The following is a 16,696-nucleotide window of genomic DNA, read 5'->3' as shown; positions in this document are numbered from 1 at the left end:
TTTTTTTACATTTCTTATATTTGCACTGTAGTTCACTTTATAATTCACTTTATAATTCACTTTAAATTCATTTTATAATTTACTTCATAATTTATATCTTATAACTGTGACTTATAATCTATACTAGCCTCGCAATGTTAAATCTATCTATCTATCTATCTATCTATCTATCTATCTATCTATCTATCTATCTATCTATCTATCTATCTATCTATCTATCTATCTATCTATCTATCTATCTATCTATCTATCAAACAAACCAGATATCATTTAACCAAACGATCTACAATTACTACCAATTTGATACGGCACCTAAAAAAATAAACACTCAGTCGAAGAGAGCGAGTTTATTATTATATGATGAGAAGAGGAACCGGCTGTCCACTAACACGACAGAGGTTCTGATTTTCCTCAAAAAGAACCTTCACTTCATTTTGAGTGTTCTAGTGTTACTACTACAATGCTGCACTAAGTTTGTTTACTTTTATTTTGTAAAAATAAAAAAACATTAAGCAATAGCTTGGATGCAGGCAATTTTTTTCATACAGCACTGCAGAGCTATTCAGTTGTTAAACATATACACTGGATTAATTTGAATAACTGTAAGACAATATCTAGAAAATACAAGTATCGGTTTGAGACTCGGTATCGGATCAGGATCAAAATTAATGATCGGGTTCGGGATCGGGAACAAAAAAACGTGATCGGGACATCCCTAGTTAGGACTGATACAATGCAAGCAATGGAGGGCTAAGGACCTTGCTCAGGGTCCCAACAGTCCCAACTTGGTGGTAGGGCTTGTACCGGCAACCTTTTGATTACTGGTCCAGTTCCTAAACCACTGAGCTAGCACTTTGCAAACACATCTTAATAAACATGTTATTAAATTACGGTAAAATCAGGAGTCTTGTCACCCTCCCATAATCCATGTTTTAATCATGTTTATAAAACGGATAGTTCCGGTCCTAAAATCTGATTGGCTGAGCCGCGTTCGAAGCCGTTGTAAAATCCCCGATAAACGCACACCTATGACCACCTCACATCATTCCATATTAATACGCCACTGAATAGAAAAAGTTAATGTTATTTTCGCCCTCATGTTGCCTAGCAACACCGTTAATCGAACTATTTTGCGTTGCGGAAGAATGCTTTATTGTAAGTTTATACACAATAAATACATTTATGAATTAAACATTGTTGTATTTATTATATTTTATGTTGACCGCCGTTTTATAAAAGCAATAAGCCACTCGAGACCGTGCATTACTGTTATGATTTTAGCACGGGGAAAGAAGTCATCCCCGTGCTTTATTATATTTTATATTCTCTTATTATCTTTTTACATTGTAATCAGTACCTCTGTATTGTATGATTTGTAAAGCACATTGAATAAGCTGTAGTGTGTAAAATGTGCTGCAGAAATAAACTTGCCTCGCTTCTGGTGTTACATCGTCTTTTCCGCTATTAAAATAGTTAAATGTGTTTGTGTGTGAGATCCACTTCAAGTCTCAATGTATTCCAGTAAGTCTGTATTTATGTTACTGCTCCTTTTTACTGGTCAAGGCCAGTCTTATAGAGATGAACATCATTTATTTCACTGGATTTTACAGGATTACTGAACTACAGACTGAATCTGGACTCTCGTTGGTAAACCGACGCTTTCAACACCGGTCAGACTAACGTCAGCGTTGAGCAGCTAATCAGTTTTTCATGACAATCGCTGAACATCTGAATATCAAAGAGCTGCAAAGATCAGGAACGAAGCTTCTCTTTGATAACACGCTCTCTTTCAAGTCCTACGTTCATCCAACCACATTATGGTCTTCATTTATATTCTGACCCGAAGGCTGGACTGCTTGATGATTCACAATGGTGAGCGTGGTTGTTTCATTAGTTCACAGCACCTGGAATTTTATTTTTCATATGGAGCAGCCGGACACACGAGAGCCACGAAATATCCACCAGATGGACAAAAAAAGAGAAGAAGCCTGTAACTATATATTAATATGAAAAAGCTAAATAACGGGGGCGGGGTGCCAGTCCATCTCAGGGCAGACACACATACACACACCCATTCACTTATAGAGCACTTCAGTGTCTCCAGTTAACCTGACTGCATGTACTGTGGGAGGAAACCCACACAGACACGAGGAGAACATGCAAACTCCGCACAAAGAGGACCTGGACACCCCACCTAGGGATTGAACCCAGGACCTTCTTGCTGTGAGGCGACAGTGCTTCCCACCAAGCCACTGCCCAAGACCTTTCTATAAAGGTTTTTTTTTTTACTACTGGTTATTAGAGGGGATTTATTATTCCGAATTATGGGAATAGGAGGGAGGGTCGCACCATAGGGGGCTCCTGGTCCAACCACAGTCCCCAAATCAAGTTATTCGTCTTTGTGCCTCAGCTGCTTGATGCTAATTTTTCCAAGTGGAGGTACAGACACTCATTTTAGCTTTGTGATGCGCATGACACATTTCAGAGATGTTTCAAAGTTCATTCATCCATCCATCCTTCAATCCATCCATCCATCCTTCAATCCATCCATCCATCCATCCTTCAATCCATCCATCCATCCATCCTTCAATCCATCCATCCATCCATCCATTCTTCAATCCATCCATCCATCCATCCATCCTTCAATCCATCCATTCATCCATCCATCCATCCATCCATCCTTCAATCCATCCATCCTTTAGTCTATCCATCCATCCATCCATCCTTCAATACATCCATCCATCCATCCTTCAATACATCCATTCATCCATCCATCCTTCAATCCATCCATCCATCCATCCTTCAATCCATCCATCCATCCATCCTTCAATCCATCCATCCATCCATCCATCCATCCATCCTTCAATCCATCCATCCATCCTTCAATCCATCCATCCTTTAGTCTATCCATCCATCCATCCATCCATCCTTCAATACATCCATTCATCCATCCATCCTTCAATCCATCCATCCATCCATCCTTCAATCCATCCATCCATCCATCCATCCATCCTTCAATCCATCCATTCATCCATCCATCCATCCTTCAATCCATCCATCCTTTAGTCTATCCATCCATCCATCCATCCTTCAATACATCCACCCATCCTTCAATCCATCCATCCATCCTTCAATCCATCCATCCATCCATCCATCCTTCAATACATCCATCCATCCATCCTTCAATACATCCATCCATCCATCCATCCTTCAATCCATCCATCCATCCATCCCTCCATCCTTCAATCCATCCATCCATCCTTCAATACATCCATCCATCCATCCTTCAATACATCCATCCATCCATCCTTCAATCCATCCATCCATCCATCCATCCTTCAATCCATCCATCCATCCATCCATCCATCCTTCAATCCATCCATCCATCCTTCAATCCATCCATCCATCCATCCATCCATCCATCCATCCATCCTTCAATCCATCCATCCATCCATCCATCCATCCTTCAATCCATCCATCCATCCATCCTTCAATCCATCCATCCATCCTTCAGTGCATCCATCCATCTTTCAATGCATCCATCCATCCATCCATCCTTCAATCCATCCATCCTTCAATCCATCCATCCATCCATCCATCCATCCATCCTTCCATCCATCCTTCAATCCATCCATCCATCCATCCTTCAATCCATCCATTCTTCAATCCATCCATCCATCCATCCTTCAATCCATCCATCCTTCAATCCATCCATCCTCCATCCATCCATCCATCCTTCAATCCATTAAGTTAACAATCCATCCATCCATACATCGTCTGTTTTACATCTGCTTTATCCTGATCAGGGTTGTGGTGGATCAGATTTATTGGGCAAATAGCAGACACACACACACACACGAATTTTACTTTTAGTTTTACTATTAATGTGAACATGAAAACACACACACACACACACACACACACACAATTAGGATAATTTTTAGTAGCTACCCACTGTGCCCCTCTGCCACACGGCACAATTACATGTTATTATAGGTGATTATTGTTATTATTATTATTGTAGCCGCTCTCTGTGGTTCTCTACATGATTTTTTACCTGTTCTATTTAAAAGTTGAAATCATTTTCCAGATGTAGTGACTGATGTACCTGTAATTCTGGCACCCACTATTTACTGCTGTTTGAACTCTGTTAGTTGTCTCATGTAATGTATACAAACCCTATTTCTGAAAATGAGTGTCCTCAGTTCCAAAACCATTAAAAAGGCTCATTAATATGAAAGCTGATGGAACACGGGGGTAAACACACTGGAGTGTGTTACAGGCATCAAATGTGGGTTTGTAAAAGTGCTAATACTAATAATATACTGTAATATATACTTATATAATATTCATTTATTATTATAGCTAATACATGCTTTTGGTTGGCTATTAAAATGTGTTTTTATTGAAGGTCCTTTTCTTTTTTATGCGGTTTCTGTGATTTTGTCCACCACCTGTATAATATTACATCAAAAGAACCAGAACGGACAACCATTTCCACTGTTACTTACACTGTAGGACGGTCAGCCACTCGGGCTGGTTGTGGTGGACGATGGCCACACAGATGGTGTTGAGGGCCACTAAACTGAGCACGATCCAGTAGAAACTGTCCGTCTTGACCATGCGGCGGATGGAGAAGCGCAGCATTCGTTCTTTACGTCGCAGGTAAGCAGCAGGACCGCGCCTCACCGTACGAATATTCACTGGAGGTCGCGGACCACCTGAAAAACAAAAGCAGAACCAAAATAACGTGGTCACACCGGGGAACATTTTTCATGAAGCAGAAGTTAGAAAACAATACAAAGAAAGGAAGGACCAGTGGAAGCTTGTAGAAGCTGTCAAGGAAGAAAGCAAACAAACAGGTACGCAAGGGAACCAAAAAGAAAACAATAAATGAAATACAAGAAAAGAAGAAGGAAAGGAACAACAAAAAGGAAGTAAGGAAGGGAAACAGATTAAGAAAAATGTAAGAATGCGTGGAAGGATAAAACAAACAAGAAAGAGAGCACGCAAACAAGAACAGAAAAGAAAATAAGAACAAAAGAAAGAACAAAAGAAATCCAGAAAATAATAAGGCAAACAAACAACTAGGAAATTAAGAAATTAAGAAATAAAGAAAGAAAAAAACAAAAGAAAAGAGAAAGAAAGAATTAAAGAAAAGAAAAAAGAACAAAAGACAGACAGAAAGAATTAAAGAAGTAAGAATTAAAGAAGAAAAGAAAGAATTAAAGAATTAAAGAAGGAAAGAAAAAAGGAATTAAAGAAGAAAAGAAAGAGAAAAGAAAGAAGGAACAAAAGAATTAAAGAAGATAAAAATTTAAAAATTTAAGAAGGAAAGAAAGAAAGAATTAAATAAGAAAGAAAAAAGAAAGAAAAGAAAGAATTAAATAAATAAATAACAAAAGAAAGAAAAAGAAAGAAGAAGAAAGAATTAAATAAAGAAAGAAAGAAAGAAAAAAGAAAGAATTACATAAATAAAGAAATAAAGAAAAAAGAAAGAAAAAGAAAGAAAAAAAGAAAGAAATAAGAATTAAATAAAGAAAGAAAGAAAAAAAGAAAGAAAAAGAAATGAAGAAAGAAAGAAAAAGAAATAATTTACAAAAATAAGGAAAGAAAAAAGAAAGAAAAAGAAATAAAGAAAAAAAAGAAAGAAAAAAAAGAATTAAAGAAAAAAAGAAAGAATTAAATAAAAAAAGAAAAAAAGAAAAAAGAAAGAAAAAAGAAAAAAGAAAGAAAGAAAAATAAAGAAAGAAAGAAAGAAAAAGAAAGACAGAAAAAAAGAAAGACAGAAAGAAAAAAAGAATTAAATAAATAAATAAATAAGAAAGGAAAAGAGAGAAAGAAAGAAAGAGAGAATTTGGTCACTAACCAACTGTTGAGATTTCAGAGTATTTATCCTCTCCACGACGTCTTGCGTTTTTCTTGCTTGTGGCTCGTTTCAGCACTTTAAAAAATAAAATCATATAAAATAAAAGCCATTAATGTTACTGCAGTATAAACGGGATTTCCAGATCAGATTTATTTAAATTTTGGTCAGGGTGGCGGTGGGTTCGGCTTTTCTAGTCACAATGCTGTAACACACCCTGAATAAGACACCAATTCACCGTGGTGCCCCCCATCCCTATTCCCCCTCCACAAGAAAAGCTGATCATGTCTGTATGTGGACGCCCCACGGGTTCATAGCACTGCTAGGGATTCAAACCCGGATACCTGCAGCAGCGCACCACCCAAGTTGTTTTCCTTTAAGTCCACAAGTGTTTACAATTTTAAGTCTTTTCTATGTTCATTCTGGGTTTTTATGAAAACATTAGACAAATTGTTGTACTTAAATATGCCATGACCATGGTGAAATTTCTCACTCGTGATTGACCACAGCTGGCTGGTAAACTTCTCTGTGCCCTTTTTTTTTTTTCCTTTTTTTTTTTCTATTTTTTCCAACATTTTTCCCCCAATTTTTATCCCCCGGTCTAGTCATGTCCAATTACCCTGATTGTGTCCTCTATTCTGAATCGATCCTTCACCGCTGACTGAGGACGCCTCTCAACTGACATACGCCCCCTCCGACATGTACAGTCAGTACAGACTGCATTTTTCACCTGCACGAGTCGAGTTCATAAACCGTGTACGGAGGGCCACACCCCCATCAGCATTATTCCTCAGCCCTGTGCAGGCACATCAGTCAGCCAGCAGGGGCCGCAGTCGCACCAGTTATGAGGACCTATGATCCGACTTTCTTACCCTCTAACCCTGAACAACAGCCAATCGTTGTTCATGCAGCCGCCCAGCCCAGTCGGAAGGCAGAGCTGAGAGTCGATACGATGTATTCAAAACCCCAACTCTGGTGTGCTAGCGTACTTTACCGCTGCGCCACCTGAGCGGCCTCTCTGTGCTCATTTTAATGAAGCTAGTTTGAATGATAACAAACCGGTTGGTCTTTTTTTTCTTTGACAAGAACACAAAGTCTGTTTTTCCATTAACAATCTACACAATCTGCCAGAAAACCAATTTAGCTTGTTAACTTTTACATAGCTAATGTTAGCTAGGTTAGTTATCCTCAGGTAAATGTTGACTAGTAACACGTTTAGTCAAAATATTACTTTATAAAGCATAGAAACAATCAAAGACTGCTGTCAACGTGAAGTTTGACGTTGATGTGATGACGTTTAAATGACCTGATTGCATAACGCTTCCTCTCTACTGATGCTGATCTCCACTCCTGATTGAAGAGAGCGAGACTGTCACACGCCCCCTCCGACACGTGTGCCGTAGCCGACTGCGTCTTTTCACCTGCACGAGGCGAGGTTCATATGCGGATCAGCTTTGTGTATGGATAGCCACACCCTGATCGATGCATTATCCCTCGACTCTGTGCAGGCAGCATCAATCAGCCAGCAGAGGTTGTAATTGCATCAGTTATGAGGTCCCTATCCGTTATGAGGTCCCTATTCGGCTCTCACCCTGTATGAACGACAGCCAACCGTTGTTCATGTAGGCGCCCAGCCCAGCCGGATAACAGAGCTGAGTTTCGAAACGGCGAGGTAGAAATGGTGTGCCCTGGTGTGCTAGCTTGTTTTACCGTCAATGCTTTCCCTTAGCGGATATCATGTGATTAGTGTGTAGGGAACACGAGGACGCCGCGTAGGGTCTTCATATACCTACACACATGTATGCACACGTGTACTGGACCTGGTCATGCTGGACTCCTCACCAAACAGCAACTCGTACCTTCTAATGCAGATCTCCCAGAGTTCTTATTCTCCTCCGCAAGCATCACTTCCTCTGTTAGACACAAATAAAACAACTACTTTACTTTTCATTACAGATAAACAGAACATAATAATGATGATAAATCATTTAGTGTATAACCAGTGTTTCCAAAAAAGTGACTAGCAACAAATCTAGTGACTTTTTCTGGAGTTATTGGAGACTTTTGGAGACTCGGACGTGAAAGCACACATCGTTCTGCAGTTACTGTTCTGTTGATTTATCCTACCCAAAGTACCCATCGATTTGTCCTACAGAGCATGCGCACATCTGTTTTTGACTCATTTTTTAATTCTGTGCTACCTTTACCTAATTTATTTCTGCTAGCGGTTAGTAATGTGTGGTTTTAGTTTTAATTCCTTTGAAAATTTAATGTGTAAATGTATGTAATGCTGTTATTATGTGACGTATTTTTTATTCTATTTCAGAACTATACAAGGTGCTCAAATTAGCTATACTTGATTGCATACAGTTGAATAACAGTTGTTTATCTAATGCTATGTGTTAACGTTTTATTTAACTACGTTTATAGATGTGTTCAGTGATTTTAGAGTGTTTTTCATACATCTAGGGAAGCCAGTCATTTTTAAATAACCATCTGCGACCTGAATATTACGACAACACAAGAGGTATTCGGTTATTTTTCAGTTTTGTGCTTTCTTAGCAGTTCAACTCGTACAGTCAAGGTTGTCTAATAAAGTGAATTACTGAGTGAATATGTTGAGCATTTATTACATTATCTTGTACTTAGCTGTTGCTTTCCCCTTTTTGTTGCTTTTCCCTTGTGAGTTCTGTTCTAATTATGTGTTCCTTATTCCATGTTTTTGTAGCTATAGATAAATAAAGATCTGTGTGATCTATAGTTTTCTCACTGGGATCTTATCCGACAGGGTTTGATAAATCACGGAGGCAAAACCTTAGAAGATATTCCTCATAGAGGGTCAGTGTATTATTTACTACAAAATGTTTTGTATACTGGCTAATATAAAATTTAATTTTAATTTAATTAAAATCCTAATACATAAATTTGAAATATATGTCTAAGATACAGATCTGCCACATGTGCTAACTCTAATGCAAATTAGGTGATGACGTCATTTAGTGACTTCTAGTGACTTTAGGACAGCCAATAGCTACTTTCCTTACTGAGGAGTTTACAACACTGTGTATAACGCGTCTCCTCGAGGGACGACGTGCGACGATGAGCGTGGAATTAAAACGTCGCGTGGCTTAATGCTCCGAGTTCGTCATCTGAAACTGTTTAGAGTTTCTCTGTAGCACTACAGAGCCTTCACTCCATCAAATCTGATCTTCTGCACTGTACTAAACAATGACTATACTAAACATGTGTCTCACACACACACACACACACACACACACTGTGGGTCAGTTCACCTCTCTGCTAACCTCGAAGTGTGTGGGAGACCGAGTTAGCCGTGTAGCTGCTACAAAAAAGCAGAAGCTTCACAGAGCCGCTGTGTTTCCACACACTGTCATGTTCACCTGCCCGCTCGGCTCAGGTGGGTGGCACAATCGGGCAAAGCCAGGCTGGCGTAGGCAAGTAAACTAACGGCCCATTGAGCTGAACTTAAAGATACTGTCAACACTAAACTTAGACCGACTGAAGGCCTTGCTGTCAAATAGATAGAAAGATAGATAGATAGATAGATAGATAGATAGATAGATAGATAGACAGACAGACAGACAGACAGACAGACAGACAGACAGACAGACAGACAGACAGACAGACAGACAGACAGACAGATAGATAGATAGACAGACATATAGATATACAGATAGATAGACAGACAGAAAGACAGACAGATAGATATACATATAGACAGACATATGGATAGACAGACATATGGATATACAGACAGACAGAAAGACAGACAGATAGATAGATAGACAGACATATAGATATACAGATAGACAGACAGACAGACAGACAGACAGAAAGACAGATAGACATACAGATAGACAGACAGACAGATTGATATACAGATAGATATACAGATAGACAGACAGACAGACAGACAGACAGACAGAAAGACAGACAGATATACAGACAGACAGATTGATATACAGATAGATATACAGATAGACAGACAGAAAGAAAGAAAGACAGACAGACAGACAGACAGACCGACAGACAGATAGATAGATAGACAGATAGACAGATAGACAGACAGACAGATAGACAGACAGATAGATAAAGATGGATAGATGGATGGATAGACAGACAGATAGATTTCTAACCCATGATCATGTAAATAAAACTGGTCTCTCTTTAGAACTATAACAGGCTCTACTCCACTGAGAGAACGTTTTACTGGACTCTGATCTATGATTTTGAGGAGGACAGTAGACGCTGGGTTAGTACCGTACCCGCTCGATCTATCCAGGCACGATAGCCGTTCAGCTCCCTCTCCACCTGCTGCTGTCGTCTGAGCTTCATGAAGGCTCGTCGGTTCTCCACACGCTCTCTCTCTTTAGCAAACTCACTACAGAGAGAGGAAGCACCATGTCACAAATGAGGAAAAACAGGTACTGACTTATTATTACATGACATATACAGCTCTGTATCCCTCACTTCTGTTCTTCAATCATAATTTTATTCATTTTTTTGGTATTGTAGTAAATTTAATATCATTAGAATACATATCAGACAACACTGCAATCACAGTATATATCGGGGGGACACGTCCAATATTCATAAATGCCCAAAACGCCCCCCCCCCCCATGTACTGATGTACAAATGATAAATAAACAAGTTTCATTAATAGAAAAGCTGCTGGAACACGGGGGTAAACACACCTCCGTCCAAACTGGAGTGTTGCATCAAATTCCATTTTGTTATATTTGCAGAATAAAGTAAAGATAAAAGAGAATAGAAATGTTAAGGGATAATAAAGGTTCTTTAAGGTTCTCACCCTGAAAGGACACCCAGAACCAGGTTCAGCACAAAGAAGGAGCCGATAATGATGAGGGGAATAAAGTACATCCAGTTAAACGTGGGACCAAGCGCATCATTAGTCTGAGCAGACAGAAAAAAGAGACGTTATTAATGTGGTTTATAAAGCTAATGCATCGTCCAAAACAGCCAATAAAGAAATAATTAATGTGGTAAATAATAATAATAAACACATAATAACAGTGACAAATACATAACAATAATATTAATAATAATAATAATAAACACATAATAACAATGACAAACACGTAATAATAATATTACCAATAATAATAATAAACACATAATAATAAACACATAATAATAAACACATAATAATAAACACATAATAATAATTAAAATAATAAACACAATAATAATTATTATTATAAGCATATAACAACAGTAACAGACACATAATAATAATAATAATAATAATAATAATCAACACATAATCATAATAATAATAAACACATAACAATAATTATTATTATAAACATATAACAACAGTAACAGACTATATTAATAATAATAATAATAAATAGTAATAATAATAATAATAATAATAAACATATAACAACAGTAACAAATAGATAATAATAATAAACCCATTATAACAATAAACCCATTATAATAATAATAATAATAGTAATAATAATAAAAATAAACACATAACAACAGTAACAAACACATAATAATAATAATAAACACATAACAATAACAATATTAATAATAATAATAATAATAATAATAATAATAATAATAATAATAATAATAATGACATAATAATAATGACATAATAATAATGACATAATAATAATAATAATAATAATAATAATTAATAATTATAATACTACTACTACTAATAATAATGATAATAATAATAATAATATAACAATAATAATAATAATAAAAATGATAATAATAATAATATAATAATAATAATGATATAATAATAATATAACAATAATAATAATAAAAATGATAATAATAATAATAATATAATAATAATAGTAATGATTGAGTCCAAATCTATCACATATTAAAAACTGTCCCAATACTTTTGAAAAGTACACCATATTGTGTATTTCAGCAAGTGAGTTCTTTGCTTTTCTGGAATCTTTTTTAGATTATGGTGAAACGTTCTTGAGGTTTCTGTGCTGTTCTGTTAAATAATATCAGTTTGCAGATCCGTTTCTGCGCCAACACGGCAGATGAGACTCTGCAGTCAGGTTCAGCAGCTTCTCCTCTGAACACGAGGCGGAGTTGAATTTCGGTGTAATGAGCAGAGCAGGATTTATCCTCCCGCACACAGTGCGTGTGATGAACCCGTGTTGGTGTAGGTCTCCCAACAGCATAACAGCTCGTTCTCCCTCATAAACACGCGAACAGCCGCTGAATGAACTCTATTACCACCGTTCCTTTCGTTACATAAAATATTGACGCGCTTCTCATCTACGAGCCAATCTGAGATGCACACGAGTGCGGCTTCAGTTCGTTGTTTTGCTCTGTTTAGTCATTGCTAATTCCTAATCGATTAACATACGGTTCACATACGGACCACATGCATAAAACTCTGGAAAGACTGAGGATCATTTACGGCTTGAAGGTGAGTGAGTGGGACCGAGCCATTACAATTGCTAATAGGTGTAATAAATCAATGATATAAAGGAAATACACCGATCAGCCATAACATTAAAACCACCTCCTTGTTTCTACAATCACTGTCCATTTTATCAGCTCCACTTACCATATAGAAGCACTTTGTAGTTCTACAATTACTGACTGTAGTCCATTTGTTTCTCTACATGCTTTGTTACCCCCGTTTACCCTGTTCTTAAATGGTCAGGACCCCCACAGGACCACTACAGAGCAGGTATTATTTAGGTGGTGGATCATTCTCAGCACTGCAGTGACACTGACATAGTGGTGGTGTGTTAGTGTGTGTTGTGCTGGTATGAGTGGATCAGACACAGCAGCGCTGCTGGAGTTTTTAAATACAGTGTCCACTCACTGTCCACTCTATTAGACACTCCTACCTAGTTGGTCCACCTTGTAGATGTAAAGTCAGAGACGATCGCTCATCTATTGCTGCTGTTTGAGTTCCCATCTGAGCCGATACTATGAGCACATTATATAAATTTGTGGTTCACTTTGGTAAATCGTAAGCGGTTCTTGCTTTTGATGTAGTTAACCCTTTGATGCACAACCTGGGTCAAAAGTGACCCAACTGAGTTTTGATTTTCTATATCTTTGCAATAAATTAATTTCGTCATTCAAGCTTCCATGAATTTTTCAATTAACTTGTTTTTGATCATCACAAATCCTTATTTCAGTTTTATATTTTTTGCTTTTTTAATAAAAATCATTTTTGTATCACTACCCTTCTAATGAACAACATGGGTCAAAAATGACCCTTATGTATTTACTATGGAATTTGACAGAAACTACTGACATTTGTAAGTGTTTGTAGTCAAAAACATATTTACTGATCTTTTGAAAGACAACCAAAGATTAGGCTCTTGAATCTTGAATATGTCCAATACTATTTGCTTGCTAGCTGTTTACATATTCTAGTATAGATAGCTTTTATTAGCTAAGACAGCAAATACATGAATAACTGACAAATGTGCATATGAAAATATTCTTGAATGGATGAATATGGGTCATTTTTGACCCATGTTGTGCATTAGAAGGGGTTTGCTTAGCTTGTGCATCAAAGGGTTAAGGTAAGCGAGTCACACAAAATGTTCCAGTAACTGGTGTTTATTTAAAACCGCAACATTCATTAATAACAGTAAACACAGCGAGATAACTGAGAAAAGAAACTTACAATACAATTCAAATGCATCGACTCCTGACTCACATATAGCGACACTGAGAACAGAGCATCTCCTACACCTCTCTTAAACACACACACACGTCCTATAACAGCAGTCATTGTTTTTGTCACTTATCTTCACTGTTAGCTCTATTTTTAAGGGTTTTTTCAGATAACATTAAATGTGCGTGTGTGTGTGGTCAGCAAGACTGATCAAATCTGTCTCCTGTGGGTGAAAAATGAATTACTTTAGTTTTAGAAGTAAATAAAATCTCGTAATGCTACATCCCTGGTCAGGCACTCGCACCCCCGGGACAGGTACGCCCCACAGGTTAAAAACCCCTGCAGTGTACACAGATGGGTTCGATGCCCTGTTATGATGCTTTTACCACGTCTCATTGGAGGTTCTTTGAAAATGTCAGTTGTCAACTGGGTCAAAGTTCAGGCAGATTGAATTGGACATTTATTGGCTAGTCTAAATGTAGGCGCTGCAGTTACGACCTCTGCTGACTGATTGATGGAACTGCACAGAGACCGGGGATAATGGAGATCAGTGCGTGACTCTCTGTGCACGATACGGATCTCCCTCATCATGCAGGTGAAAAGAAGTGGTCAGCTATTGCACTCGTGTTGGAGGGGGCGTGTGTGATAGTTACGGCTCTCCTTGGCATAGGGTAATTGGATACGACTACATTGGGGGGGGAATGCATAAAAATGCTGATTTTGGACAACAAGTGTTGTGACACATTCGTCACTCAATTTAAGCCACAGTAGATCTTCTCTTAGTCTGGATGCCACTGGCTTCACGTCCTCTGGCACATTCGGCCCTTATTAAGGTCACTCAGGTCTTCATGCTGATCAGATCGGCTTCATTCAACACGTGAACTATGAGGAACCACCAACATGCTGACATTTAATAGTTCTCTGACCCTGACAAGCACTAGCAGTAACAAAAGAACTCACGTTATAAAGCACGGCGGTCCATCCCTCCATGGTAATACACTGGAAGACCGTGAGCACGGCAAACAGGATGTTGTCGAACTGAGTGATGCCATCGTTCGGTCCGATCCACGTGTTGTTGCAGTCGTACTTGTCCGGACACTTTCGTACCCCGCAGGTGAACTCCACCTCGGAGGAGTCGACCGTTTCGTTATCTAGCGGAGATTAAAAACAATACACATGTAAAACCCTGCTGATTTTGAAAAGCTACTAAAGCTATTTTAAAAACAAGGTAAAGAGCCGAACCGAGGATGTCTGGTCTGGGAGAGCAGGTGTGGTGCAGCTTGCCGCTGTAGAACTCCAGGCCGATGATGGCGAACATCAGGATGGCGAAGAAAAGCAGGAGGCCGATCTGCAGCAGTGGAACCATGGCTTTGATGATGGACTTCAGAACAATCTGCAAACCTTCACACACAGTCCAACGAGTTCACACACAGAACTGTTACTTTCCTTACTTCAATATATACACAAAAGTATTGGGACGCCCCTTTCTAATGTTTAAAGTCATGTGATTCAGCCACAATGATTGCTAACAGGTGTAATAAGTCAACAGTTAAGCAACAGTTTAAGGAAGAACCTTTTCTGTACACAAAACTCCAGTGTCCTGCACAGAGCCCTCACCCCAGCACCACTGACCGGCTTAGATAAGATAGACTTTATTGTCACTGTAGTTATAAAATAAAAGTGTGGTCAAAAGGAACAGCAACATTACAAAGTGGTAAATGCTTTACTGTCCCATCTTTTTTGAAATGTGTTGCAGGCCTGAAATGCAGGAATGGATGTTTATTAATAAATGAAATGAAGTTGAGCAGATAAAACATGAAATATCTCAGGTTCATCCTGTCTGACATCAAATAAAGTCAAAATAAATGTAAATATATATAAATATATTTTTAAATTGTAGATACATTCTCATTGATGTGAAATTTGTATAAGGGTGCACAAGTGTCGTTTATTTGTAAATTCGGGCTCATCAGGGATTGAACCGTTTTCAGTACACGGAGGGAGACGTTAGCTGGCGTGCTAGCGGATTGTGTCACCTCAGCCCATTGGTTTGAATGGCATGAGGCTAACTGGGTTAGCTTAGTAAGCTAAAACTGTGGTAACGTAATCGCCGTAATCACTGTATAAGTAGTGCATCTAAATATCTATTTCTTCGGCTGCTCCCGTTAGGGGTCGCCGGTGGATCGTGATCCGCATTATAGATTTGGCGTTATAGTTTTTACGCCGGATGCCCTTCCTGACACGACCCTCCCTGTTTATCCGGGCTGCATGTTTTTGGACTGTGGGAGGAAACCGGAGCACTCCCACGCAGACATGGGGAGAACACGCAAACTCCACACAGAAAGGACCCAGACCACCCCACCTGGGGATCGAACCCAAGACCTTCTTCTTGTGAGGAGACAGTGCCACCCACTTAGTCACTGTGCCGCCCTTAGTGCGTCTAAACAATCTGCATTATAAGTTTGAGGTCTTATTAGAATCCTCTCTACTGAGGCAGCTCACTAGGCTGTTCTAAGCTCAGAGAGGAACCTTCACTGTATAAGAACAATTCCTAATGAAGTGGTAAGTGAGTTTATACAGAACAGACCTAACAAACTGCCGGACCCGCGTTCATCGCTTTACGTAACTACATTCAGACATTCATGAATGTGAGAAGAACTGAATTCAGTAATTGTGCTTCCTGTGGTGGGTACGAGCGGTAATGAAGCGGTCGAGTTATTATGGAGAAGAAAGATATTCTAAGGTGAAGCTATTTATAGTGAGCATGACGTCACTGAAATTAATAAAAGAAAGATAATGAGCTGGGAGAGAATTCCTCAGGCAAGATTAAATTAATAAAAGAGAATTTTTAATACGGGTTTATGATAGAGAAAAGTTCTGGAAATGAAGTCATAATAATAATGCTAATATTAATAATAATTATATAATAATAAAAATAATAACAGTAATAATGATAATAATAATAATAATTATATAATAATAAAAATAATAATAGTAATAATGCTAATAATAATAGTAATAATGCTAATGATAATAATAATAATAATAATTCTAATAATAGTAATAATAATAATAATAATGCTAATAATACTAATAATAATAATGCCAATAATAACAAGAATAATAATGCTAATAATAATAATAAAAATAGTAA

The 16,696-nt window shown here is 37.9% G+C and overlaps 1 protein-coding gene across 1 annotated transcript in view; it reads right to left on the bottom strand.

The window, feature by feature from the left end:
- The window catches only part of cacna1eb (calcium channel, voltage-dependent, R type, alpha 1E subunit b), a 114,871-nt gene that overhangs the window by 65,245 nt on the left and 32,930 nt on the right, over positions 1-16,696 (bottom strand). The window contains exons 4-10 of the mRNA XM_062994422.1: positions 14,785-14,943; positions 14,503-14,693; positions 10,699-10,802; positions 10,153-10,268; positions 7,726-7,779; positions 5,870-5,944; positions 4,512-4,721 (exon numbers count right to left, since the gene is read on the bottom strand). Of these exons, the coding sequence (XP_062850492.1) occupies positions 4,512-4,721; positions 5,870-5,944; positions 7,726-7,779; positions 10,153-10,268; positions 10,699-10,802; positions 14,503-14,693; positions 14,785-14,943 (909 nt within the window). The remainder of the gene's footprint in view (positions 1-4,511; positions 4,722-5,869; positions 5,945-7,725; positions 7,780-10,152; positions 10,269-10,698; positions 10,803-14,502; positions 14,694-14,784; positions 14,944-16,696) is intronic.

Source organism: Trichomycterus rosablanca, chromosome 4 (assembly GCF_030014385.1).
Source record: "Trichomycterus rosablanca isolate fTriRos1 chromosome 4, fTriRos1.hap1, whole genome shotgun sequence".
Lineage (NCBI taxonomy): Eukaryota > Metazoa > Chordata > Actinopteri > Siluriformes > Trichomycteridae > Trichomycterus > Trichomycterus rosablanca.
The sequence above is the reverse complement of the archived record's forward strand: the minus strand, read 5'-3'. Positions and strand labels throughout refer to the sequence as shown.